This window comes from Geospiza fortis, unplaced genomic scaffold (genome assembly GCF_000277835.1).
Source record: "Geospiza fortis unplaced genomic scaffold, GeoFor_1.0 scaffold353, whole genome shotgun sequence".
In the NCBI taxonomy this organism is placed as follows: domain Eukaryota; kingdom Metazoa; phylum Chordata; class Aves; order Passeriformes; family Thraupidae; genus Geospiza; species Geospiza fortis.
In genome coordinates this window covers 466,467-491,558 of record NW_005054473.1, presented here as the reverse complement: position 1 = coordinate 491,558, position 25,092 = coordinate 466,467, and the positions used below count along the sequence as shown (strand labels likewise).

At 50.8% G+C, this 25,092-nt stretch overlaps 3 protein-coding genes across 4 annotated transcripts; 1 reads left to right on the top strand and 2 right to left on the bottom strand.

Annotated features, from left to right (window-relative positions):
* The first annotated feature begins 845 nt into the window (after positions 1–845).
* On the top strand, positions 846–9,061 carry DNAJC16 (DnaJ heat shock protein family (Hsp40) member C16). 2 transcript variants are annotated; one of them, XM_031062927.1, is made up of 13 exons: positions 846–1,086; positions 1,955–2,285; positions 2,531–2,715; positions 3,835–3,939; positions 4,515–4,673; positions 5,024–5,154; positions 5,310–5,493; positions 5,663–5,845; positions 6,067–6,143; positions 6,393–6,473; positions 6,561–6,659; positions 7,097–7,264; positions 7,674–9,061. In XM_031062927.1, exons 1-13 carry the CDS (start codon positions 949–951, stop codon positions 8,068–8,070), a joined length of 2,238 nt encoding a protein of 745 aa, XP_030918787.1. In that variant the 5' UTR covers positions 846–948; the 3' UTR covers positions 8,071–9,061. The 2 variants fall into 2 exon arrangements, with proteins under 2 accessions (XP_030918787.1, XP_014165447.1); XM_014309972.2 differs by having other exon boundaries at positions 7,094–7,264.
* A 2,355-nt stretch (positions 9,062–11,416) lies between these two features.
* Positions 11,417–14,528, bottom strand: AGMAT (agmatinase). The gene is made up of 7 exons (XM_005428159.3): positions 14,158–14,528; positions 13,837–14,039; positions 13,048–13,096; positions 12,725–12,920; positions 12,213–12,392; positions 11,870–11,954; positions 11,417–11,763 (listed from the first exon to the last, which is right to left on the bottom strand). Exons 1-7 carry the CDS (start codon positions 14,526–14,528, stop codon positions 11,690–11,692), a joined length of 1,158 nt encoding a protein of 385 aa, XP_005428216.1. The 3' UTR covers positions 11,417–11,689.
* A 1,318-nt stretch (positions 14,529–15,846) lies between these two features.
* Positions 15,847–25,092, bottom strand: PINK1 (PTEN induced kinase 1; the record flags this gene model as incomplete). The annotated part of the gene is made up of 8 exons (XM_005428180.2): positions 15,847–17,023; positions 17,402–17,638; positions 18,389–18,516; positions 19,477–19,640; positions 20,012–20,194; positions 21,803–21,906; positions 22,850–23,149; positions 25,006–25,092. Coding segments are annotated over 8 exons (1,464 nt in total), but the record flags the coding sequence as incomplete, so codon positions are not given.

Genomic DNA, 25,092 nt, shown 5'->3' with positions numbered 1-25,092 from the left:
GGCGTCCTCGCAGGCCGGCGGTCAGCCTGGCACACGTAGATGCTCCATGCCAGCGATACTGCTGTAAAACCCTCTGGAGTCCGGCTGCGGGGGGAGAAGTTCGCTCAGAGTCTGCTTACGAGGGGGAAAAGTTCTCCCAGAATCAGGATACAGGGGGGAAAGTTCTACCCGAGTCCGGCTAGGGTGGGAAAATTCTCACGGCGTTTGGCTACGGGTGGGGGAAAGTTCTCCTGGAATCTGGCTACAGAGGGAAAAGTTCTCCCGGAGTGTGGCTGTGGGGGGAAAATTGTTGCAGAGTCTGGCTACAGGAAAAAAAGTTCTTCTAGAGTCTGGATACAAGTTTTCCCAGAATCAGGCTACAGGGAGAAAAGTTCTCCTGGAGTCTGGCTGCAAGGGGAAAAAGTTCTCCCAGAGTCAAGTGATGGGGGGAAAAGTTCTCTTGGAGTCTGGCTGTGGGGAGAAAAATTTCTCCCTAGGAACTTCTAATACACGAGGGTTGAAGTCTCAGCTTGATACCTGGATGTCCAAGGGCTGTTCAGTCGCTGTGCTGTGGAAGTGTGTTGGATGCACAAATGTCACACCCCTCATGCAGGTGGTGTGTGGTGAGGGGCAGGCTTACAGCATAGAAATAAAATTAATAAAGTAGGCTTACCTGCAGCTTTTAGAGCCCATGTTATTCTGTGTGAGACATCCCCGAGGCCATGGCAGGAGGTGATTCAAGGAAGAACCCGGTAGTTATGTAGGGCAGCAGCCAAGGGAGGCATTGCTAGGAAGGAGACACACTCCATGTGCTGGGCTCAGGCTGCTGGGGATGGAGCAGACAGAGGGACAGGCACACAGCCCACATCCCAGTGCTGCATTTTGGGATGGGGTTTGGGCAGGAACAGCATGTGCTGGGTATAAATCTGATCTCAGCCTCGGGGATGTCAGTGCAGGCCCTCACTGCCCATGTCCTCCTCACCTCCAAACAGGCCAACAGCTCCCCCACTGATCCCTTTTCCTCTGGTTCTGCCCCACAGGCACCCTGACAAAAACAAGGACCCAGGTGCAGAGGACAAATTCATCCAGATTAGCAAGGCCTATGAGGTAACACATGCTTCCTGTGAACTCCTGCTATCGTTAACATTAAGGGACCTTAGTTTTCCATACATTGCTTTGTGTTTTTTCCAGTATGTCTGTGTGGGAAAGGTGCTTGACTCTGTGGAGGTGGACATTACCCACCCAAATATTTGCTCAGCTTTGTTGACAGAGCCACTGGAGTCACCAACATGGTTTCTGCTGTAAATACTTTGCTACAGGTCTTCCCTGCTCTGCCTAAAAAGCCTCAAAGAAGGAAGGAGTGGGTATTCCCCAAGCCCTGCCCAGCTGACCAGCGTCTTGACTGTGTCACACATACATAAAAGCATTTTGGGGTCATGTAAGCAACGTTCATCATGACAGGGATTTAGTCACCTCAAATTATTCTTAGCAGTAGTTATTTGCATGTTCTGGAAATTGGTTGCTCCAGTTTGTGGCAGCCAAGCCCATGGAAATCAAAATAAATCCTTATTTCCCTGCTAAAAAATGCAGTTTTTCTGCAGGGCTTCTGGCTGCTCAGTGAAACTTTTGGCACTTTCTGAACCCTCCAGATTCAAAGAGACACCAGCAAAAGCCACTCCAGAAAAGAGTGTTTGTGCTCAGAACACAGGATGTTCAGACCCAAGGAGCTGTTGGTTACAGAAGTGGGTACAGCAGTCTGGATTTAGGGGCTCCTTTTCTTTGGGCTGTGAGGGTTTTTTACCCTTATTTACCACAGTGAGCTGAGAAGGATGTGATGCTTCCTTTCTCCAAAATATTTATCCCTCTGATTTGCAGCAAAGACTGTACATTCTTTATATTTTTACTGAGGGATTACAATCAGGGCAGTTGCCCCTCATGGTTTCAGGCAATCATTTTTCCATCTTTTGCTTTCCAGATTCTCTCCAACGAGGAAAAGAGGGCAAACTTTGATCGCTACGGAGATGCTGGGGAAAGCCAGGGCTTCTCTCAGCAGCAGCATCGCCAGTTCCACCGCTTCCATGATGGCTTCTATTTTGATGAGTCCTTCTTCCATTTCCCTTTCAATTCCGAGAGGCGCGACACCTCCGACGAGAAGTATTTGCTCCACTTTTCCCACTACATCAATGAAATTGTGCCAGATAGCTTCAAGAAACCTTACCTCATTAAAATCACCTCAGACTGGTGCTTCAGCTGCATCCACATCGAGCCTGTGTGGAAGGAAGTTGCTCAGGAATTGGAGGCTCTGGGTAAGGAGGAGGTTGTTGGGGTTGGGTGTGTGTCCCTCACCTCGTAAGGCTGCAGTGGTTTGCCTTCAGGTTTGTGTGACCCAGTTTAGACCCTGTGGATTTCCTCAGGGTTTTATCCTAATGCTCTCCCAAACATTCCTAACTCCAAAGCAGGGTGCTGGGCAAAGGAGCAGGTCATCAGTTTTGCACTGGGCATTTGGGTTGTGGGGGATCTTAGAGGTGAACCCGGTGCTCTCCTTTTCCAGGAGCAGGAATCGGTGTCGTTCACGCGGGGTACGAACGGCGCCTTGCCCATCATCTGGGTGCCCACAGCACTCCAACCCTGCTGGGGCTCATTAATGGGAAAATAACCTTCTTCCACAACGCTGTCGTTCGGGAAAACCTGCGGCAGTTCGTGGAGAACCTTCTGCCAGGGAATCTTGTTGAAAAGGTAGGTTCTAGCAGGGGTGTCAGATGCTGCTGCCCCTCTCTGCCTAGAGATCCCTCTTTCCTTGGCTGTTTTGGTGGTTAATCTGTTTAATTCAGGCTCCAAGCTGATCTGTGGCACAAAGCTCCAAACCCTGGAGCTGTCAGAAGCGTTCCCACCCCACAGCTCTGTAACGCCAGTCCTTGAAAAGAGGATCCTGCATCTACATGGTCACACCAGTGATTCTAGTGGCAGCTGACCCCAGCTGTGACACCTCACAGCTGTCAGGACAGGAACCTGCTGGATTTCACTTCTCTCCTGCTTTCTTGGCATTTCATCCAGCAAATTAGGGACCACTTTCTACCTCATAGGCCACATCTGCTAAAACTCACTGACGCAGAGTCCCATTTGTTTTGTCCAGTTTTCCTTCAGACCTTTGAAATGAACTTGCAGCATGAGCCCTTTCAAAGTCATAAGTAAAATCTCCTAACTGATAATATATTCCAGTGTTTCAGCCTTCTGGTGATTTTTGACAGAGTCCTAAGATGCCCACCACCCCTGTGATGTGGCTGGGTCAGCCCCCACAGCACTGTCACCAGCCTGGCCTCTACTCATGGCTTTGTTCACCTCACCCCATTTTCCCTTGGGATCTTTACCAGAGGTCACCTGCCCCAACAGGCTCTTGACTTCTGGGAGTTATTGGACTTCTTGCCCCAAAAATAGGGATCATTTCCCCTTCTACAGTAACTGCAGCTGTTTATGTACTTTCTGAAAGGTAGCATACCTGAAACAGAGCATGTTTACTGGAGCTCTCAGGTTTCTTTTAGCCCTTGGGTTTCCATTTTTATGTATATATAAATAATATGGTCCCAACAAACAGGAGAATAACAGTGATGCTGACATTGTCTTGGAATGGCATTAACAGAGGCTGCAATAACTAAGACGGCTGAGGGAGGTAAAGAGTGATGGTTTTAATTCACTCATTAATCAGGAATATATGTTTTAAAGACCAACCCAACATCTGCTTCCTGCAACACCTGGACAGCATTTTCAGGCTCTGCCCTTGTTCAGACACCTTGTTGCAGAGCATTGATGGTGTCTGACAGCTCAGAGGTTAAACTGACGTTCTGCTTCTGTCTAAAGATTACAGATAAAAACTACATCCGCTTTCTGTCCCACTGGAGGAAAGACAACAAGCCCCACGTGCTGCTCTTTGATCACATGCCAGTTGTGCCGTTGTTATACAAGGTAATGTCATTTCTCTCACTGCATTGTTGACTTGCTTACAAATCCAGATGTTCCAAATTACAGCACGCCACTGCCGTGAGCTGAGGTGGACTGATGCCTCCAGACACCACTGACTGGTTTGAGGAGAGCAAGCTGATTTGTGCAGGTTGTAAATGATGTAGCCAGGTGACCAGCTTTGTAAGGAGTCTGTTTCTTCGTCCTGACACAGTTATCCTTCACGGGTGTGAAAGTGCAGGTGTGTTTCAGAGGTAGCAGCAACACAGGTGCACAACCTTTGTTGGGAATGAGATGTTTGTGGCATGTCTAATTTGGGTTGCTGAAAATCCCATTTCCTAAGAAGCCCCTGCCCCTCTACAATATGTCAGGCTGTAAATAAAGCTGTGGATCCGTGGAGACTCCTGGCACAATGACCAAGAGGATGCAAAATTTGGTTCAGTGAGGGAGAGGAAGGGCTTGTACCTCTCGCAGCACATCTGATGGGATTCAAACAGCGGGATGTGTTCTTGGAGCAAAGTCACCACGGGCACTTGGGGGAGCAAATGCTTACTCTGTAACATAACTTTCCTCCTGCCCAGCTGACAGCCTTTGCCTACCGAGATTACCTGTCCTTTGGCTACGTGTATGTCGGACTGCGAGGCACTGAGGAGTTGTCCAGCCAGTACAACATCAACGTCTACACTCCCACCATGATGATCTTCAAGGAGCACATCGACCGGCCCGCTGACGTGGTGCAGGTATCACTCAGAGCCCTCTCCAAGAGCTTAGGGAAACAGGCACGGAGCTTTTCTGACCACCCTGGTGATGAGGGCATGGTCAGTGGTGCAGTTTGGAGGAAGAGTGTTTGTTCTCAGCTTAAACTCAGGCTTTGGAGGAGGAGAGAGAGTGTTAGGACAAGGGAAGCTTGGGGCACTCCAGCTTATTGGGGAGTGGGGACACCCGTAACTTTCCAGTCCTGGGGCCTCAAAACATCTTGGGTGATGGCAGGGATGACTACAAGGGCTGGCAGCCTTCTCCTGGAACATCCAACAGCTTTCCCCTCCTCTTCCTGCTCATTTCTGACTTCTGCTTTCTTGGTCCTTGCCAGGCACGAGAAATGAAGAAGCAGCTCATTGATGACTTCCTTTCCCAGAATAAGTTCCTCATGGTGGCCAGGCTCACCAGCCAGAGGCTGTTCCAGGAGCTGTGTCCTGTGAAGAAGTCTCACCGTCAGCGGAAGTAAGTGAGGGGTTCCCATTTTGTTTCCCAAGGCTCTGGGGCTGCTCCTAGAGTCACTTTTGGTTTGTCACTTTGTTCTGCCAAGAGGAAAGGGGTTGGTCGTTCCCTCTCACCTCCAGACTGGCTCTTAATCTGCATCTCATTGTGTCACCCAGGCACTGCGTGGTCTTGCTTACCGAGGAAGGAGAGAAGTTTGCTGAGGCTTATGAGGCATTTTTGACTTTTGCTGTGGCCAACACAAAAGACACACTGAGGTTTGTGCACATCTACAGTGATCGGCAGCCAGAATTTGCAGATGCCTTGCTGATGGATGAGGAGAAGTATCGTGGAAGATCAGCTGTGAGGGTTTTATTTTTTTAATCCCTTCTTCTCTTAGCCTGTCATTTAATTGATGCTGTACCTTGATGTGACACCTGATTCTGGGCAGTGGTTTGAAATGAATCATCTGTCTAGAGGAAAACAAAAGCCCCCTCCTCTCTGACATGTGCCATGCTCTTGGCTCATCCAGGTGGTCATTCTGGAGAGACGCAATAATGCAGGGAAGATCGCCTATAAAGTCTTGGAGGAGGCCTGGCAAGGCAGCAAAGAGGACAACTTCATCCTCCTGGATCTTCTGGACCAGCTGAGAACAGACCCTGGCCTTCTGTCATCAGAGACCGTCGTGGCAGACCTGAATGATGAGCTCGCTCCTGTAAGTGCACAGCCTTTCGAGATGCCTGACATTCGTGTTACCTTTGTGGACAGTCCCATTATGGTTGTTCAGAGGCATTATTTATATTTTAAAATAACAAGGCAAAACTCTTAGAAGATTTTTTGCTTACAGAAGGTATCTCATGGCATGCTGTGAACCTGTTGGGGCTCTTTATAGCAGTTTTGTCATTTCGTTTTTTGCTTTTCATTCTTTTCAAACAGATGTTCCTTATCCGATGGTTCTACTCCGCCGTGGACTACATCTCAGGCTGGTGGGACAGTTTGTTTCACAGTAACTGGTATGGATTGGGCTTCCATTGTTGGTATTCACAGCTTCCTTGTCACCTTATTTTAAAACAGATCCAATTTTAGTATCCTTTTGGGTGGGAGCAGGACAGCACTCAAAAACATTATGGCCTTTAAGACCCAAGAAACAAGCTGAGTTTCTGGGGAAGGCACACGGTGTTATCTGACATAGGCAAGAACTGAAATTGAGGCAGAAAATGTGAACTCACAGACCTGACTGCTGCTTGCACATCTTCCCTCAGGCGAGAAATGATGCCACTCCTGTCCTTGCTCTTCTCTGCGCTCTTCATTCTCTTTGGCACTGTTATTGTTCAGGCTTTCAGGTGAGTGTCCACCAAAATGCCCTCAGGGATAGCTCTTCAGTCCAACCCTAAGGCCTTAAACACACACAAAATGACTTTCCTCTGCAGTGATTCGAGTGACACAAGGGACGCTCCACCCTCGGGGAAAGAAGAAACGGCCGCAAAGACGGAGAAGAACGACGCGAGCTTCAGCAAAGAGAGTAACAGGTTCCCTCTCTAACTTTTCCAGAATGTTTTCTGCAGAAGCATTGCTCAGGGAGCATCTGTGCAGGGAGGGTTAGTAAAGAGCAGAGAAGTGCTGAAGTTGCACATAGTGCAGTTGTGCAGGGCAGTGCAGGCACAGCAAGGAAGGAGGACCAGTGCACAGCCAGGACCCAGCCAGCAAGGACAAGGGGACACTAATCTGCTTATTAAACAATTCCCACCAAGTTTGCCCAAGACAATGTCCTCAGGGGAGAAGTAAAGGTCTGACCCACTCGTTGAGAGAGGTGCAAACCAAGCTATTGCACCAGTTACATTGGCTTTTGCTACAGGGCACAGGGATGGCTCAGCATAACGGGCTGGCAAATGCACTCACAGTTTCTCCTTCCTCAGTTGCTCCCAGTTCTTGGCCCCCCTTTCACTCGGTGTTTTTGTTGCAGCAGGATTCCCAAAAAGAGCTTTGTTGAGGTGACTGAGCTAACAGACATCAACTACACCAGTAACTTGGTGCGCCTGAGGCCAGGGCACATGAACGTCGTCTTGATCCTGTCCAACTCCACCAAAACCCCCCTGCTCCAGAAGTTCGCCCTGGAAGTCTACATGTTCACAGGGTAGGCTGGGCCCTCTCCCAGGCTTCTGTTGCTGTATTAACCACTTGTGTAATGCTGCTCTGGTGACATGTCAGGAGTGTGGGTGGCTCCATTGCCGGGAGTGAATGCTTCTGGTGATCAAAGTGGCCTCTGCCCTCATCAGTGGCAATGAGCCACCAGAAACCAAGAGGCTCTTCCCAGCCAGACTTGGTGGTGGTGGCCAGAGGGGTTGGGTGCTGGTGCCACTTTGACCGTACCCATGATTTGACAAATAGAAAGCACGACAGTGCTGCATACACTGAGCTGAAAAAGGAGCTGCAGCAACATAGCACTGCGCTGTCCTTGTTGACAATTCCTTACCTGTCCAGTAGGAATCCAGCCAGACCCAGGACACATGCTAATTCCAGTATCTTCTCTGCTCTTCCCCCAGGAGCAGCTCTCTTCACTTCTCCTTCCTCAGCCTGGACAAGCACCGAGAGTGGCTGGAGTATCTGCTGGAGTTTGCGCAGGATGCGGCCCCCATCCCAAACCAGTACGACAAGCATTTCCTTGAGCGCGACTACACAGGCTATGTCCTGGCTCTGAACGGCCACAAGAAATACTTCTGCCTCTTTAAGCCTCACAGATCAGGGGACGAGGGGGGAACCCTGGGATCGTGCGAGGATTACGATGCTTTACAACATGCAGAAGCCAGAGGGAAATCCTCCTGCAGCCCGGGATCTAGATCCATTAAAAACAAATTACACAAATTGTCCTTTTGGATGGAACGCCTTCTAGAGGGTTCCTTACAGAGGTTCTATATCCCCTCGTGGCCTGCACTAGACTGAGGAATTTTACAGAGATTCTAAGGGGACAAATTTTTATGAAGATGACAAGGGACAGCTCTTTCCAGGAATACTCAAACAAGCTTGATGAATGGACTTTAGGTTTTAGATGAACTTTCCTGGGGCTGGCAATTAGAACACACCTCCCGTGTCTGGAGGCTGGGAGCGCAGCCAAGCGCACCCGTGTGCCCTCCACTGCCCCGCCGTGCGTTTGGACGCTGTACAACCCAAGAGCCAAGAAGTCCGTTGTGCCCCTCTCGTCCTGCCACGTCTGCTTCCCGAGTCGCCCCCATCCCACCTCTTGTTTACCTCAGTTGAAGAAACCCGTGACTTCCCTGGGTCTGGACCAGCTGTGGCCGGTGATGCAGGCCGGGTCATGGTACTCCCTCCCCGTCCCTGTGTGCTTAGCCCATGGTGCATGGTGTAACTCTGGCAAGACCCTGCAGACCCTCCAGGCCCTGCCCTTCCAAAAGGCCTCCTCCCATCAGGCAGTGGTACTCTCTTGGCTTTCCCCATGGTAAGTGATGCAGAATCCGGTTAGGAGCATCTCTCTTGTAGCAAACCGTAGATGGGACCCCCCCATGGTGCAGGCTCGTGGGCGATCTGCATGTTTCATGCTCCTTGTGTCATGGTTCCACCTGCAGCTTCACTAACTGAACCATAACAGGGAGGGAAAGGGCATGGCCGTAAAATACTGTCAAAGTGTTGAGTCATTTAAATGTCACGTTGATTTTTCAGATGCCTTTTCTGCTTCTGTCGATTTTAGACGATGTATCCTAGAGCCATAATTTTACCTGTGTCCTCAGATTGTAGGCGTGAGCTGCTATGAGCCAGTAGATGTGTAAAAAACTCTACGTAGCTGCCAGGGAGTCACCTGGGCTCCTTGCAAACACCTTTCCAGCTGTAGTACAAACCAACCTTCCTTTGTATCAAGGAACCTCATCCTTCAATGATTGTATTCTTGAAATGTTGCCCCAGAAGTGCTGTATCATCAGACTGTTGCGTGCGTGTGAAGCTCCTTTGGTTTAGTTGGAGGTTGAGATGTTGGGTTTCAGCCTCTCACCCATTTCCTTCTTACCCCAAACCTCCATTTCTGCACACTCAGGCTGCTCTCATGGCTTTGTGTTTGTTTGCTTGGGTATTTCTTTCATCTTTTGGAAGCATTTGGGGTGTGTGAGGTTAGAGCAGCTGCACAGCCCTGGGTTTGGACATTGCTTTGCTGTAGCAGTGCCCCGACAGCTGCTTCCAGCACCACAGGGAAAGGGTGCCCCTGGGTAAGGCAGAAGGATGACAAGCAGCAGCCTGGTGGCTGCTTAACACTCCTCGAGTGACCAAGCAAGGCAGCAAGGCTTCTCTCTGTGGCAAGGACTGAAATCCTGTGAGGTTTGTTCTTCCTTTTCACTGCACCGGGGCTGACACTGGTGCCCAGGCCTTCTCCTTCCATGGATCTGGAACCCTGTGGCACCATCAGGCTCCAGCATTGCCAAAGCACAGGGATGGGGGCCAGTGGCCTTTGCCACAGGGCTTGGAGCACAGAGCACTCAGTGAACACATGGTGTTAATTCCAGACTCAGCCCTTGCCGCTTTAGTTACCATCTTAGAGCAGCCATTCAGTGGGAATAACTGCCAGCCCCTGAGCTAGCTGCTGATCCCACAGAGAAGTTGGGAATGCTCCAGTCATTGCACTCCCTATGTGCCCTAATTGCTCCCAAAGCCTTGCCTCATTGCATTTCCCCATCCTGGGAGCAGACTGGCATGCTCCAACCCCCTCAGGTACCTCAGATCCCCTGTACAACGTGCTTCAAATAAAGGCTGTGATGCTACAAACGATCCCTATGTGAGGTTAGTTAATTCCAGCCCATTGCACTCTGGGCCATGGAATGAGGGACTAAAGTAGAGGGAAGGAAGGAAGGAAGGTGATGTCTTCTCCCTGCCCAGGAGCTCCTGTGAAGCTCCTGTGAAGGCGCACAGGCAGCGCTGACAGAGAGCAGAGAGGGAGTGAAACACCAGCCTGATGCTTCTAGACTTCATTTCCACTTGGCTGGAGCAATCACTGCAGCACTCCTGCACTTTTCCCACAGCCTGCCATGCGGGATGTGGTTGTTATAGCTTTTAGCCCAGCAGAAGGCTCCACATAACATCTTAAACATTTGCAGGAGCAGAAGAACGCTCTCTGGCTCTCTGCTGTTTCTTCAGCTGATCAGAAACAAGGAGAAAACCCTCAACTCATGAAAAAAAGTGCCTAGTTACACTACAGTGAGGGAATTCAGCCCAACCCTGAGGAAGGGGAGAAGGCTTTATGGCCTTCACATCCATTGTGTGTTGCATGCTGCCAGAATCATTGGGTTTATTTTCTTTTTAGCACAGTGTGCTGGGTTGACTATATGATGCTTTTATCCCTGAGCCAGGACACACAGGTAACCTCCCCTTTCAGCCAGGGAGTGCTTGCATCAGTCCACCGGTGCTGACTGGGGCTGGACAGGAGCACAGCTCCTGGATTTTTATGGAAATTTTGCCTAAGTTGAAGCAAAAGCCAAGCTGCTCTGCCCCCTGGTTTAGTTGGCTGCAGTGCCAGCATGGCACTCCAGGTGTTTGCTGTCTTGAGACCACAGTCAGAGCTGCTCATCCCGGGATCTGCCCTCTCCCAGCAGCCATGAACCATCACCCCATCATTTTCTGAACACTTGTGATTCTGTTCCACACGCGGTGATTTGTAATCCAAAGATTGAGGAGATTGGGTCCTAGTGCACTTTCCTAGTGAGTTTTGAGTGATGGCACAGTGCTCAGAGCTGAGGCAAAGGGATACAGGCCCCAGAGTGGAGATTGTTCCAAACTCCTCCCTGTCCCTGTCTCTGCCCTTCACCCACAGCAGCCAGGAGCCAGGACACGAGCGCAGCCTGACAAGTAGGACTGAGAACTAGGTACCTATTTTGCACTTTTGATACTGGGAGGGGGGGAATTAACTTATTTGGCAAACTTGTCTTTTTTATTTTTGGGGGGTTTTGTTTTGTTTTTGTATTTGTGATCAGGCACTGATGTCATTTTGTTTTAAGACAATTACAGTTTCGCAACCAAAATAAACTATTTTAATGTGTGATGAGGTGGCTCTGTGTCTCCATGTCCCAACTAACCTCACCTCCATGTCCTCTCAGAAATTTCAGGAGCGTTAAACTGCTCCTGCCATAGGAAACGCCTGGTTATTTCACCAGCCGCAATTTAGTCAAATATCTCCCTACTCTCAGCAGGAGGCTCAGGCCCCCTCCATGTCCTCCCTTCTTCTACATTCATTGTCCTGCTGCAACATCCTAATGGGACAAACCTTTCACCAGTGACAGTTTTTCCAGGAGCCCTGTGAGCTGGGTGAATCTTTCCAGAGGCAAAATGGCATTAGCCTCATCTATGCCTTCCCAGGCCAGCTCCAAAGCTCCAGACCCCAGTTAAATGGGGTGTCTAGCCTGTTCCCTACAGTTTCCCAGCTAAAAAATACCTTTTCTAGTGGTAAATGGCATTTACTTCATGCTGCAAAGCCCATGCTGGCTGCAGCTGTCTGAAGGGAAGGAGACATGGAAAGCCTGGCTGAGGACACAGAGAAGCATTGCCCCAGGGCAGGTGGGAACTGCCCTCACAGTGTCTTCACTCCTGGGAGGACACACAGCATCTCAAACAGTAGGTTTGCCCCCAGGAGAGCTGTATTGCCTAAAAAAACAAGACAAAAAAAGGAAATCTGTGTATATCCAACGGATTTCACCCACACCCACCAGTGCCAGGCACTTGTCTTGCCCTCAGGCATCTTCAGACTCACCAGAGACATCGTACATTGGTGCAACTTCCACAAGGTCACACCCCACTATGTTCAGGCCTTTGCAGCCACGAATAATCTCCAAAGCCTAGGGAAAAAATGGGTTTGGGATCAAGAAACACATTGGACTTAGCAGACCAGTCCAGGCTCTGCTTTCCCCATATTCCAGTAAGGAAACCCAACCTCTACAGACCAAATCATATCAGTTCCACATTTTCCTTCCTCACCACCATGAGGAAACACTTCCTGGCCTCTCTAAACTTCCACTTTGCTGTGCTGGTGAAACGACCTCCTTTAAGGAAGCAAAAGAGCCCTTTCCCCCTGGGCAGGGCAGCGTGTCCCTCACCTGTGCAGGTGTGAGCCCGGCTATCTCGGGGGTGCCGGTGCCCGGGGCGTAGGCAGGGTCCAGCCCATCGATATCGAAGCTGATGTACATCGGCCTCTCCCCCATCTGCGCCCTCACCTCCCTCATCAGCGGCTCCAGGGACTTCATCCAGCACTCCTCAGCGGGGACCACGCGGAAACCCTGTGGGAGCACAGACACACAGGTACCTGCTTAGGGAAAGGGGGGAGATGAGGATCATCCCTTGCCCTGCTGGGGAATATCTACCGGGAACAATCCTCATTCCAGGGCCAAGCTGCAGAAGTGCACCTGGAAACACCTTCCATCCCCTACACACACTATCTCCCCACTCAGCTGACATTCAGTGAGCCGGGAGCGCTTGTCCTGCAGACAAGCCGCTTGCATGGAACAAGAGGCAAAAAATGTATTTATTTCCCGTCGGAAGCCAAGTAAATGTTACTGACGCGGTATTTATGGCAGGGGGAGCACACTACTCTGCGTGCGGATCAGTTTACCTGTTCCCGGCAGTACTTGTGGGGATCGGGGTCATAGGAGGAGCCTCGGATGCCGATCTGTACCACGCGGCCGCAGTCCAGCAGCCCTTCCTCCACACAGCGCCGGAACGGGCTCCCGTGGTAGATCATCTGCCCCAGGGCCGTGTCCCCGGTGTCGGTGTGAGCATCCACGTGCACCAGCCCCACGGGACCGTGCCTGCTCGAGACAGGGTGGTCACGCTAGTCCTGTCCCGTGCATGGTGGCCCTGCCAATAGCAGGGACAGCAAACCTTGCTGAGCTTTTTCCCAGGTCCTTTCTCTCCACCTCCACATTAGAAACTTACTTTGCCGCCAGGGCCTGCAGGATTGGGTATGTTATGGTGTGATCTCCACCTGCAAGAAGACACAGGGAAGAGGGGGAATACCCTACAGGAGCTGCTCAGTGCTCATTACTTTTGCTCCCAAGTAATTTCTTCCATCTTTGCATTTATCCTGCACTTATTTATGCAGGGCTTCATTGCCAAAGGAAAACTAACACTCCCATGTGCAGGGTGCTTCCTCTCCTGGGTCCTCTCTTCTCCTGGTCTTCCTTTTAGGGAGGACCAGATATGCAGAACTGCCAGCAGGGACAGCCTGTGGAGCAGGATCCTTGATTTGGCTTATAAATAGATATTTGATCAGCTTCTAGGATGCTGTAACTGGTGACTTGCCCCTCGTTACTCCACGCACTCACTGCCTTCAGCAGCACTAATGCCAAGCACTAACAGCTGCGAACTTGAGCATGCACCCAAATCAGGCCTCGTGCAAAGCCTGGTGCTCACTCAGCTGGAGGGACACAAGGGACAAAACCTGCTCTTGCTTTGAGTCCTGCTCAACAGCACACCAAAAGCACGTCACTGGTTTTATGTACCGACGGACCCATCCTCCTCATTTCTGACCCAAAGGAGAGGCATCACAGAACATTCTGTTCAGCCAAGAGCCTGTGAATTTACCCATGATACAGTACAACAGCCCAGGCAGGGAGCAGATTCATCGCTCGCCTTCTGCCAAGCCTGGACTGAATGACAGGAGAAGCAGAGGGAGTTTGGCAGAGCCAGGACGCAGTGGCAAGACAGGGAGACTGGGGCTCCTACCCAAGGTGAGGGGCACACAGCCGGAGGCCACGATCTCCTGGTAGGAGTCCCGGATGAGGCGGCAGCTGTCGGGCAGGTTGTAGAGGTTCACGTTCACGTCCCCGATGTCGGCCACCCGCAGGGAGTCGAAGGGCGCGGCCCCGGTGCTGCCGTTGAACCTCCTCAGCATGGCCGACTCGGCGCGGATCTGACGCGGGCCGAACCTGGGCCGTGACATGGCTGGGAAATGCCACCAGGCATTGTCCCCAGCACCCCTCTCACCACAGGAGAGCCGTGCCCAATGGCCAGAGGGAAGCATGAGCTTCCCTGGCTGGCCCTTACCTGGCTCCCGGCCGGTTGGACGTGCCCGTATCCAGCGGGACACCGACAAACGCCACGTCCAGTCCCTCCGCAGACGCCTGCATGGGAAGCCTCATCATGGAGCAGACCCCCACAGGTCGGGCCACGAGCAGGGCACTGGGGGGTACGTTGAACTGCGAGCTCCAGCAGCTGGGGGCTCTGCTCCCTGGGACCAGGGGCTGGAGGAGCCCTGCAGACACACTGGCTGGGGAGCTGGAGGCGGCCAGAAGGGCCGGAGGCCACAGGCTGTGGTGTGACGCTGTCACCATAGTGGTCACAGCTGGCTTGGGAGCACAGAGCCCAGCTCCCCGGGGCAGCAGCTGGCTGCAGGCAGCCCAGAGCAGAGATCTCATCCTGACCCACACACTCCCACCCTCTCTCTCACTGGGAACACAGCGAGGTGTGCTGTGGAGCCCGTTCCCAGCTTGGGCAGAGTGCCAGCTGCCTCTGCCAAGCCTCCCTCCAGGGATCAAAGTGCACCGGACACTCCACTGCCCAGGGAAGGGCAGAAACCCAGCCCAGCCTCCACATTCATCCTCCCAGCCAACCCCTTTCCCAATGGCATAGTCCTGGCAAACACTGGGAACAAACACAGCAGTGAGGGGCAAGAGCCTGTGCAGGGATTAGTGGGACAGGGTGGGAGGGACATGCTGGGAGATGTCCCAGTTTGCTCCCCTTGGGCATTTGCAGACAGCACAGTAGCATTTGTTGCATTAATAGCCTGTACTTTTAACCTGCACTCCACAAAAGCAACCAGAATGCTGAAAAATCATAAAAATGTCTCGTTAGCAGAAGGCAGAAGGGAAAGAAAACAAAAGGGAAGTCTGACCTCAGCAGAACCACGGGGGGGACAAAATGCAAGCAACAGGGGAAGCATTAACAGGGATTTAAGGACCTGAGGGACAAGCTGCAGGACAAGCATTTTAGGCCATTTTTGAGGACAGAATTTAAATGATTTCCAGGGAAAGCAAGTTTACAATGAGTGGAGTTAATCAGTGCCAATAAAACCCTGGTTGGGCAAATACAAACACACTTGATACTGGATGGCTCCAGCCCATAATTCTGCTCCCTGCTTGTATGGAGATGGGACCTGGGAGAGAGGGAAAGGCATGGGAATGATGTTCATGGCAGGAAGAGGGCTTCGAGATCCACCACACAGCCACAGCATTTACTCCTCAAAAAGGCTCCACAGGGTCCAGGGCATGGGACTCGCTGCCAGACCCAGGCACACACAAAGCAAAGGCAGCAGAAACACACTGCAAGAGCTCAGTAATGTAAGAAACAGCAGCAGACACTTTGGTTGGGTCAGATAAGTGTTACAAAGGCCTTTTTTTGCAGCTTTCTCCCCCAAGAGCTCATTTCCCCCAATTCCCCAGGCTCTGTGCTCTTTGCTGCACTGGAACAATGTGCAGAACCCTGAGTGCAGGTTACCCTGTGATGATTAGGGGTATCAGCCACTGTCTGATACTGCAGGAGCAGACAGTGATTTACCACGCAGCAGAGTACGAAACACATCCCCATGGCAAGGTCTGTTCCTCTTTGGGAAATTCCCTTTGGAGTAGAACACCGTGTTCCACAGTTAGCACTGGAAAGAGCTGAAATTGCGTTTAAGACACCCCGGAACCAATGCTCCACAGCCCAAATTGGATTGAGAGAACCCACACAGCCACAGCCACATTAAATCTTTAATTTATTGAGCAACAAGCATAAATAACTTTCTCCCCAAGTTCCTCTAAACACAATTATAGCCATGAAATTGAATGCTGTTTCATAAACATGGCTGTTGTTATTTAAAGATCGATGTCTCTGTCCTCCCCACCAAAGGATATTATTTCATTGAAGGAAACACAGACAGGTTAAAGAGCAGAGCATCACACTGAGCTCTTTAAGCAGGGGCTGCTGCCCAGCCTCACTCTGTTTGGAGCATTATCCCTAACTGGAGAGTCTGACTCAGCCTTGGACCCTGGGGCAGCCACCACCACAGAGCTACAACAGTTAAGAACAAGGATAAGCGGGATTTGAGGATGATGTGCTTCCACTATCCTGCGTACAACTGCGAGGTTTTTAGTGCTGCTGACGCTCACGTTACCAGGCAGCACCTCATCAGGAAGATTTCAGGCTGTCATTTCACAGCTCAGAAGAAAATGAGTTTCAAACCACCACCCAAGAACAGACTGCAGTTCCCTTTGTCAGCTTGGATCTCTGTGTGTTAAATTGTTTCTCTGTGAAATGCAGCCAGACAGTGCCTCCTCCCAGTCACTCCTCTGAAAGGAATCTGCTTCACTCAACACACAACTTACAAGTCAATTAATTCCCAAACGGGAGCAAAACCAACCACAAACCTCTGGACACCTGCAAGGTCCACACTCCTGCCCCCCTAGAGGGTAAGGAAGCAAGGGCATCTGCTCTAGCAGGGACAGAAAAGCAGCGTGGTTAACGCTAGAGAGAAACTCAAGCTCCTAAACACAGGCCTGCAGCTTGTTCTCTAAAGCACTACAGGACTGCAGACAGACAGAAAGGACAGGTTCCTATGTGCCTTTAGAAAGTGCCATTTTTATGTGGGATGCTCGTGTTCCAGGTGGTTCCTTCACCCAGAGTGGCTTCTCCATGCCAGCAACAGGAATATTGCTGCCCAGAGGTCTTCAAACTCGAGGTTTGCCAAGAAGCACATCTTCATTTTGGTTTCTACCTGGCTCTTCTCTGCCAGCCTGTTGGTGAGCAGGGTGGCTGCAGACTGGCAGAGCAGCCAGGCGATCATCTGGTCAGGTTTCAGGGTCCTGGATGCCACAACACTGTCACCCCAGAGGCTCAGGTGCAGCACGTTCGCAGCCACCCTCGCAGACAACCTCTGCAAGAGGAAGGGGAGGGAAGGGGAGATTAGCTGATCCTGCTACACTCAGCCACATCACCAGCACGGAGCATTGGCACCTCCAAAACTCCCTGGAGCCCCCCCAAAGGCAACACCCTGTGAATCAGAAAGCTCTTTCAGACTACTACTGTATATATATAATGCTGTGTGGAACCCTCCAGTGTGAGGTCTGGTCCTGACACAAACATCTGAAACAATTCAGCACCACTCAGCAAAGACTTTTGGCTTTGATCCTTATGTCATGCTTTGATCCTGCAGTGAGATCTGGACTAACCTCTGCACCCACAGCCCTCCAAGGCAAAATGATCTGCCAGGGATACTCCCAGAGAGGATATCTTGAAGGCAACAGCTTCTTACCTTGTTGGGATCTCTCTGAAGCAGCATCTTTATCACCTGCCTCACCTCGAGGGGCACGTGGTTGGGCAGGCTTGGCAGCTGGTCCTCCTGGTAACTTCTGCTTTCCAGAGTGGAGTCCCCGTGCCCATAGAAAGGATTGGCCAGGCCCAGGATCTCATAGGCAATCGCTCCAACAGCCCAAGCATCAGCTTTGCTGTAGTTGATCACCGTGCCTGGACCAGGTGACGCTGTGATCACCTGCCACAGAGAGGGGGCTACTCAAATAAACAGCTCAAGTGCAGCCTCTGTGCTGAAATTCGATTTTTAATGCTCAAACCTGCATTTTCCCTGTAATAAACTTAGACACTGAACCCAAAGGTGGGTTGCATCTGAATCTGTGCTGTAAATATTCCCTATTGGCATGCTCTAAGCCTCTGGCACTGCTCAGCCCACTGGGATGCTGGGAGGAGTCTGAACATTGCACTGAGGCTTTAGCTATTGTCCCTGACCAGCACTCCCAGAGTTCCAAGGGCTATCTCCTGCTAGAATTATGGAGAAAGGAGACCTGCAGAAGAACAACCAACACCACAGCAAAGTGCTCCAGGTCCAGCAGACAGTTAAGGGTGTCTTGGCTTTTATTATTTCTTATCATCAAAGAAATAAAAAGGAACTGTAAATAATTTCACAACAGTCTTGAACTTTAGCCAAAAGCTACTGTTGCAACTGCTGCATAAAATTCTTAATAGTTACATGGAAAGGGGCCTGAATAAATATGAAAGAGTACATTTGGGGGAGGGGAGGAAAAGCTGATTCTGCCTCTTAACACCAACTGATTACATTTCACCTGTTAGAGCTCAAGGTGTCTATTTGACATAGCTCAGCAGAGATGTTTACCAAGCGCCTAACTCAAGGTAGGACACAAACCTTCTATGCCACCAAAACTTTTAGGCCAAACAAAAGGACAAGAAGAAAACCAGCACCACAAAGCACTGCTACAGAGGGATTTACCTCAGGTGCCATAAGGCAGCCATTGCCACCCCGATCCACGTAGGAGCTGGTGAAGGGCAGCCTCAGGCCGATGTTCTCATCCGCCAAACAGCAGCCAAAGTCAGTGATGACCAGCCAGGGGCAGCCAGCTGTGAACAACACAGAGCTGCCAGAGTTAGGGTTCAGTTTGGGAGGACCTGGCAGCACCAAACACCACATCACATCAACACCCAGCTTGGTGTCCTCTGCAAACTGACTGAGGGGCCATTCGATCCCCTCATCAAGATTGTCGGCAAAGACATTCAGTAGAGTGACCTGGTCTAGTGGAAGGTGTCCCTGTGCATGGCAGGGGCTTGGAATGAGAAAAGCTTTAAGGTCCCTTCCAGCCTAGGCCATTCCATCATTTTATGATTCTAAATCCTGAGCCCTGGAGAACAGAGAACCCTCTGTCGCCTCTTGGGCCGGTCTCCAGGAAGGCAGGGTGGATTCCAGTGGTCTCTCTGTCTCTCTCCCTGATACTCCTCAACCAAATTCTTCCACTCCTAATCACACACACCTGCCTGCCTCCTATTGCTCCTGCCAATTTGAATCTCAATCACACCCAAAAAGAGCTCAGGCAATTAAAACTGCTGTTAGAGGCTGACAGGAGAACACATAGAAGAAAATGCTGGATCCCTTCCCTCCCGACCCATGTTTCATCATCCCAGGGTGCAGCACCATTAACCTGGCCATGGGGTGGGATTTTAAGAGGCTCTCTGTACTCTCTGGCTTGGGAAAGAGGACAGAACCAAGAGCCTGAAGCAAAGGCTCCTGCAGCATCCCAAATGTGGTGTTCCCGGATGCTCCAGTCAATGCTGGCTGTGCTCATGCAATCCATCATCTCAGCAATACACTATGTCCATGTTAATGATCCAAAACCTCAGGCACAGACAGGATCAATGACTTGCTGCACTCACAGCAAATACTAAGCTAAAAAGTAAACCTGAGATTATTCAAAAGGTTTGATGCTTCTCCCCCAAACACGCAGCCGGGTGAGACTTCCCCAAATACCAAGGTGACCGAATCGCTTCTGTGAATTAACTGGCACTTATCCTCAGGGATCTACGTACCAGAATCAAATTCAACCAGGATGTTGTCAGACTTGAGGTCTCTGTGTGCTATTCCATGTCGAACAAGGTGGTCCACGCCTTCCAAGAGCTGCAGAATCATCACTGTGGAGAGGCGAACATCCGGAGTGTTCTCCTGCAGATACTGGCGCAGCGTGAAGGGGTAGCTAGGCAGAACAAGGAAAAAAATGGGAATTAGCATCCTGCAGGCTTATCACTGGCAGTTCAACCTCACTGTTGGCTCATCTCATTACTGATTCTACTCCATCTCTAGCAGTGTGCTCAGACTAGGGGTGAAGTTCAGGCTTAGAAGGGCAGACAAATGGGGACAAACTCCACATTTCTCACTTTAATTTGGGGTAATTATTAAAAAGAACAGTTTGTCTTCATTGTGGAAGCACAGTCAGAACCTCAAGAACTTGGAACAGGTCCTGGGAGGCGTTTCCAAGAGCATACTCTGCTCTTTGGCAGCAGCCCAGACCCAAGCTTTGCAAGGACAGAGTGCCCAAGTCACTTTAACCAGCTTCTCTCCACTTACTTCTTCATCACCAAGAAGAGTGTGCGGCTGTGACCGATCCCTCTGGGGTTCAGGCTCAATGGAAGGACGTCAGGATAGTCAGCAAAGGCTCCAGGCAGCAAAGGGACAGAGGATGTGAATGCTCTGATCACCTGGATTATATTTGGATGAGGCTGCAGCTTCTTCCTCCCAAGGACAGTTTTTCTGTGCAGAGGAAAGACACCACAGATTGCACCAATCCCTCAGTCGGTTCTGATGGATCTCAGGCACACTGCTGTTATTGCTGGAACTACTTTTCATTATTATGGCCTGTCCTCCACACCAAAGGGTTCCCCAGCAGAGCAAACACGTTTTTTCTGCACTGGAAGCCTCATCAGAGAGAGATTAAAGCTGCACAGGGTGGATTACAGGACTGCACATTAAGCAAACAGTCAGACACTCACATCCTGGAATCCATTCACTGAGCAAGAGCATGGGCAGCAGTTTCATGGCCCATTTCCTAACCAGCATCTCAGCCCAGCACTTCCCAGGTGAATGCAGAGCACCCACAGCCTGTACGGACCCACTGCAGCCACAGGCATCTCCCAGCACCTTCTCCAGAGCTCAGAATCCACCCCAGTGCCTCCCAGAGCAAACTGAGCCAACCAAGGTGTCACAGGGGCTCTTGTGTAACTGGATTTCCCTATTCACAATGGCCAAATAGGAAATAAGGTGCTTTACCTGCACTACAAATAGAGCTTTGATAAAAACCCGCACACATAACATGCAGCCTTCATTTTACTCAAGCCCCACTAACCCTTCTATGCTGCTAACAAAGGCAGAGCCAGGCATAGGCTGCTTCTCCATTCAAAAAGAGCTACAGCAGCTCTAGAGAGTAACAGCCAAACGCAATTACTTTGTTAGACATAATAAAGGTCAACTTCACACTGGGAGTATCAATTTAGAACCTCTATTTTATGGCAGAGGCAGGAAGCTCTCCCTCCCCTGAAAAGCAGGTTACCTATTTGTCTGCAACACAGATCTCTCATCCCCTGAATGTCAAATATCCCTTTGGCTGCTCTACTGCATTCCCAGCCAGCCACGGGCACAGCATTCATTATTCATTTGTATTGGCAGCCGGGATGGATTTGAAATTTAAATCAGACAATCTGGGCTGTGGACTCCATTGTTTCAAATGAAAAAAAAAAAAAAGATGCATTTCTGAATGAAAAGATAGCTAACTTGAGGTAATTTAGAAGTTTCTGTGAGATTTTCCACCTACATGCTGTTTGCTCACTTCCCACTCAGGTCAAAGAGTACGAACTAAGTCATTTCCATTTCCTTTCTCACCAGTTTTCCTGCACTAAAACAGTTCCAACCTCCCTGTCCAGCACCCATCTTATCCCAAACCAGTTCTCAAACCTCACAGTCAAATTGTATTACAGTGAAATAATTTGATGTTTAATACACTCAAACTGTTACCAATTGCTGCAGTGCAACTAAAAAGCATCACAATATAAATTTAAATAGTGTTCAACAAAGGCTCCTCCAGTCTTTACCTCAGCAAATGCCAACACATTTCAACACAGGGAAGCTAAGACACAGCCACTGGACCCTGGTGGGACCCCAAATGCTCCCAAATTCTTGGTGCACCCTTTCAACCTCCTCTGGACCACATACTTTAGCAATGCAATTCCCTGCATGGCAAGAAACTTAACAATCCCCAGGTTTACCTGCTTTCAGCAGCTATTCTAGAAAGCCCTGTCCACCTTCTTAACAGTACAAATTGCTGCAAAATCAAGGGATAAAACCAGCACCTTGCCACCTCCATACCTGCGGCCAGAGACAGCTCCGTATTCCCCGGACAAGGCCAGGCCTGTGGCTGGGACGAGCTCTCGGCCCATGGCATCCAGGATGGCTTCACTCGAGGAACCAGCCTGCAACAACAACCACGCCCCATGTGGGTTCCAGCTCCAAAACCACCCGGTCCCAAAGCAAGCTGAGAACAGATAATCCTGATGCTGGCACTGTGTCTGGAGCTGGGCTGACTGAGATCAGATTCCAGGACTTCCCTCCCTTGAAAATCAAGGAAGGCAATTAACTACTTAAAGATCTCACTAAGGGAGACCACAAGGCCTTTATTTGCAGAAAGAAATCTATTTGTCACTTCAAATGCACCCTTGACCATCAGCAATCCAGACTACACCTTAGCATTCACTTTCAACTTCCAAACCCAAGTGGAAGAGCCCACAGGTAAATGCCAGGGTACATCTGGAGACCAAGGGATTCCAGATGTTGGCATTTTGGAAGATTCTCTTGAAATATTCACTTGTCACATCAATGGGGAAAGCCACGTGGATTTTTTTAAACGTGGAAGAGCCACACTGAGGAACTGGATCTCCAGTCACCCAGGCTGGGAAACACTGGAGCAGATCTTGGACAGTCACCTCATGGCAAGGGGACACCGCAGGCAGGTTACTGTGCACCCTGAGACCACTGCCTCTTCAGGAAGAAAACACACCTCTGTCCTGACACTGACAGGACACCAATTCCTGAATCACTGGCAGCAGTGGCTTTCCCCTTCTTAGACCTTTCCAATAGAGCCAGCCTCAGAAAACCTTTTCTTCCCAAAACATCACCTCCATACCCAAGAGCTCCAGCAGCAGCTCTCAGTGCCGATTCCAGAGGATGACGAACGCTAATTACCTCGCTCTGGGACTCTGCACTAACATTTGACATCTCCAGTGTCACCTACCAACAGCTTTGTTGTGACACACTCATCCTGCACTCCATAATTAGTGCTTTCAACACTTCAGTATTAAACATTCCAGCCAGAATTCCCCAGCAACAGACACGGGGGATTCAGCGCCGACTCCTTACCGAAATGTTCCACATCATTTTGATAGCTAAGGGAAAAGCCCCTTGTGGTTGGTGCTTCACCACAGGCTCCTCTTCAGCGCCCTGGGAAGCTGAGGCATGGTGCTGCTGCAGGGCTGGGAGAGGGTTGCTCTGGGCAGGAGCCCGAGGAGCGGGGCAGAAGGGAATGGCTGCCTCGTACACAGCGGCACTGCAGCCCTTCCCGATGGGCTGGCCAATGAGATACTCCTCCAGCTTGAAGCCCTGCCAGCGGAAGGAGCTCAGGGGATCTTTCTGTGGCTTGTTCTTCCCAACAAACACGGTCTGAAAGGAACATGAACAGAAAAACCCGCTCAGTTAGCCCAGACTTCCCAGCGAAGGAGAACTTGGTGTGTCAGTGGAATTACACATCCTGGTGGGATGGTCAGCCTGAAAGTCTCAATCAGACTCTAAGCACTGGGCTCAAATCACTGTAACCACATGAAAAATCATCTGCAGGCCATATATTTTGTGTGATACAATTTACTCCTAAACCAGTCTTTTCTAAAGGTGCCCTTTTTAAGGGAAGAAGAGGAACCAGGAGGGGGAGTCATTTGCCAATCTAGAATATAAATATATTTTCCCAGAGAAGCTGTGGCTGCTCCATCCCTGGAAGTGTCCAAGGCCAGGCTGGACAGGGCTTGGAGTAAGCTGGGATAGCGGAAGGTGTCCCTGCCCTGGCAGGGGTGGGAAGAGATGGGCCTTAAAGTCCCTTCCAGCCCAAACCATTCCATGATTCTGTGGTTGTGTAAAGAAAAGTTTTTAACTGAACACTTCTGAAATCAGATGCATTATTACACTTTTCTCCCTCTCCATAAACAAACCAGGAAAACAGCATTTTAAAGAAAATTGAATTAAAAGCAGCAACAGTAAAAACAATGGCCTTTTTGCAGCAGTCAGCTGTGAGGGCTGGTTAGTGTGAGGGAGAGTGAATCTATGATGGGAGGGAGCTGGGGGAGGAAATCAAGAGATGTGGAAAAACAGCACACAGGAGGCTGTTCTGGAGTTTCATCACAGTTCATGATCCCACAGGTCTGGTGCTGTCCCAGCTGTCACTATACCAATACAAATCTTCTCTGTGAGCTGCAGCCCCAAAGCAGCAGTGACACCCCAGGGATGTGTCACTGACACAGACCAGGGACAGCTAATGGAACAACCCAGCAAGGACAGAGGAGAGAAAGCATCCTCTTCAGAAGAAACTTCAGGGAATGTGTCTGCTGGTCGGTGGAGCAGGTGACAGCTGGCTCTGAGCACCAGAGGTCTATTTTTACCTAGGAAATATGTTCAGTACCATCCATGCCCTGTGCCCTGCCAGCACGGCCTGGCCCAGCACCACAGGGTCCCATGGGGATCAACAGCAGTGTCCTGGGACATGAAACCCCCCCCACCAGGGCCCTGATCCCCTCCCTCTGTGGAGGGACAGGGAGTGAGGGTCCCTTGGTTTTGAAAGTACCTGCTTTAGGGTCATGAGGGGCTGCTGAGTGAGACGCTTCCCCATGACCCTATTTTTGGGGAGAAGGAGGTGCCTTTGGGCCTGCTCATTGCAGCATCCCCCATCTTCCTTGGGGAGAGATGGGGAGGTGTCTGGGGGGTTCCCCAGTCTGCCCTTTACCGGGGCTCTCAGGGGGCTCCCCCCAGCAGTGACCCCCCTTCCCTTCATGAGGGGTGTCTGAGGGGCTCCATAGAACAAGGCTCTCCCCTTCAGCAAGGGAGTCTGGAAGGCTCCCCACAGCAGTGACCACCCCCCCTCCCCTTCAGAGGGGACATCTGAGGGGTTCCTCACAAGAATCCCCCTCCCCTTTATGGATGATGTCTGACGGCTTCTCCAGAGCAAAGAGCACTACCCTTAGTGGGGGATGTCTGAGGGACTCCCCAGAACAAGGACCCCCTACCCTTAGTGGGGGGCGTGTCTAAGTGGCTCCCCTCAGCACTGACACTCTGTGCCGTTCAGGGGGGGGGTTCAAAGGGCTCCACACATCGAGGACCACCCTCTCTCTCATGAAGGATGCCTGGAGGACTGCGACCCCCCGTGCCCTTCTTGGGAGGTGACTGAATGCCTCCTCCTCCCGGCAAGGCCCTCCCTTCCCCTCACGGAGGGCGCCCCAGGCGCTGCCCAGCGGGACCCCCGGGCCGCTTCCCACCTGGATGTGGCGACACGCCGCCTCAGCCCGGCGCTGCTCCTCCAGGCGCGGCTCCACCAGGCCCAGCGCCATGGCCAGCGCCAGGCA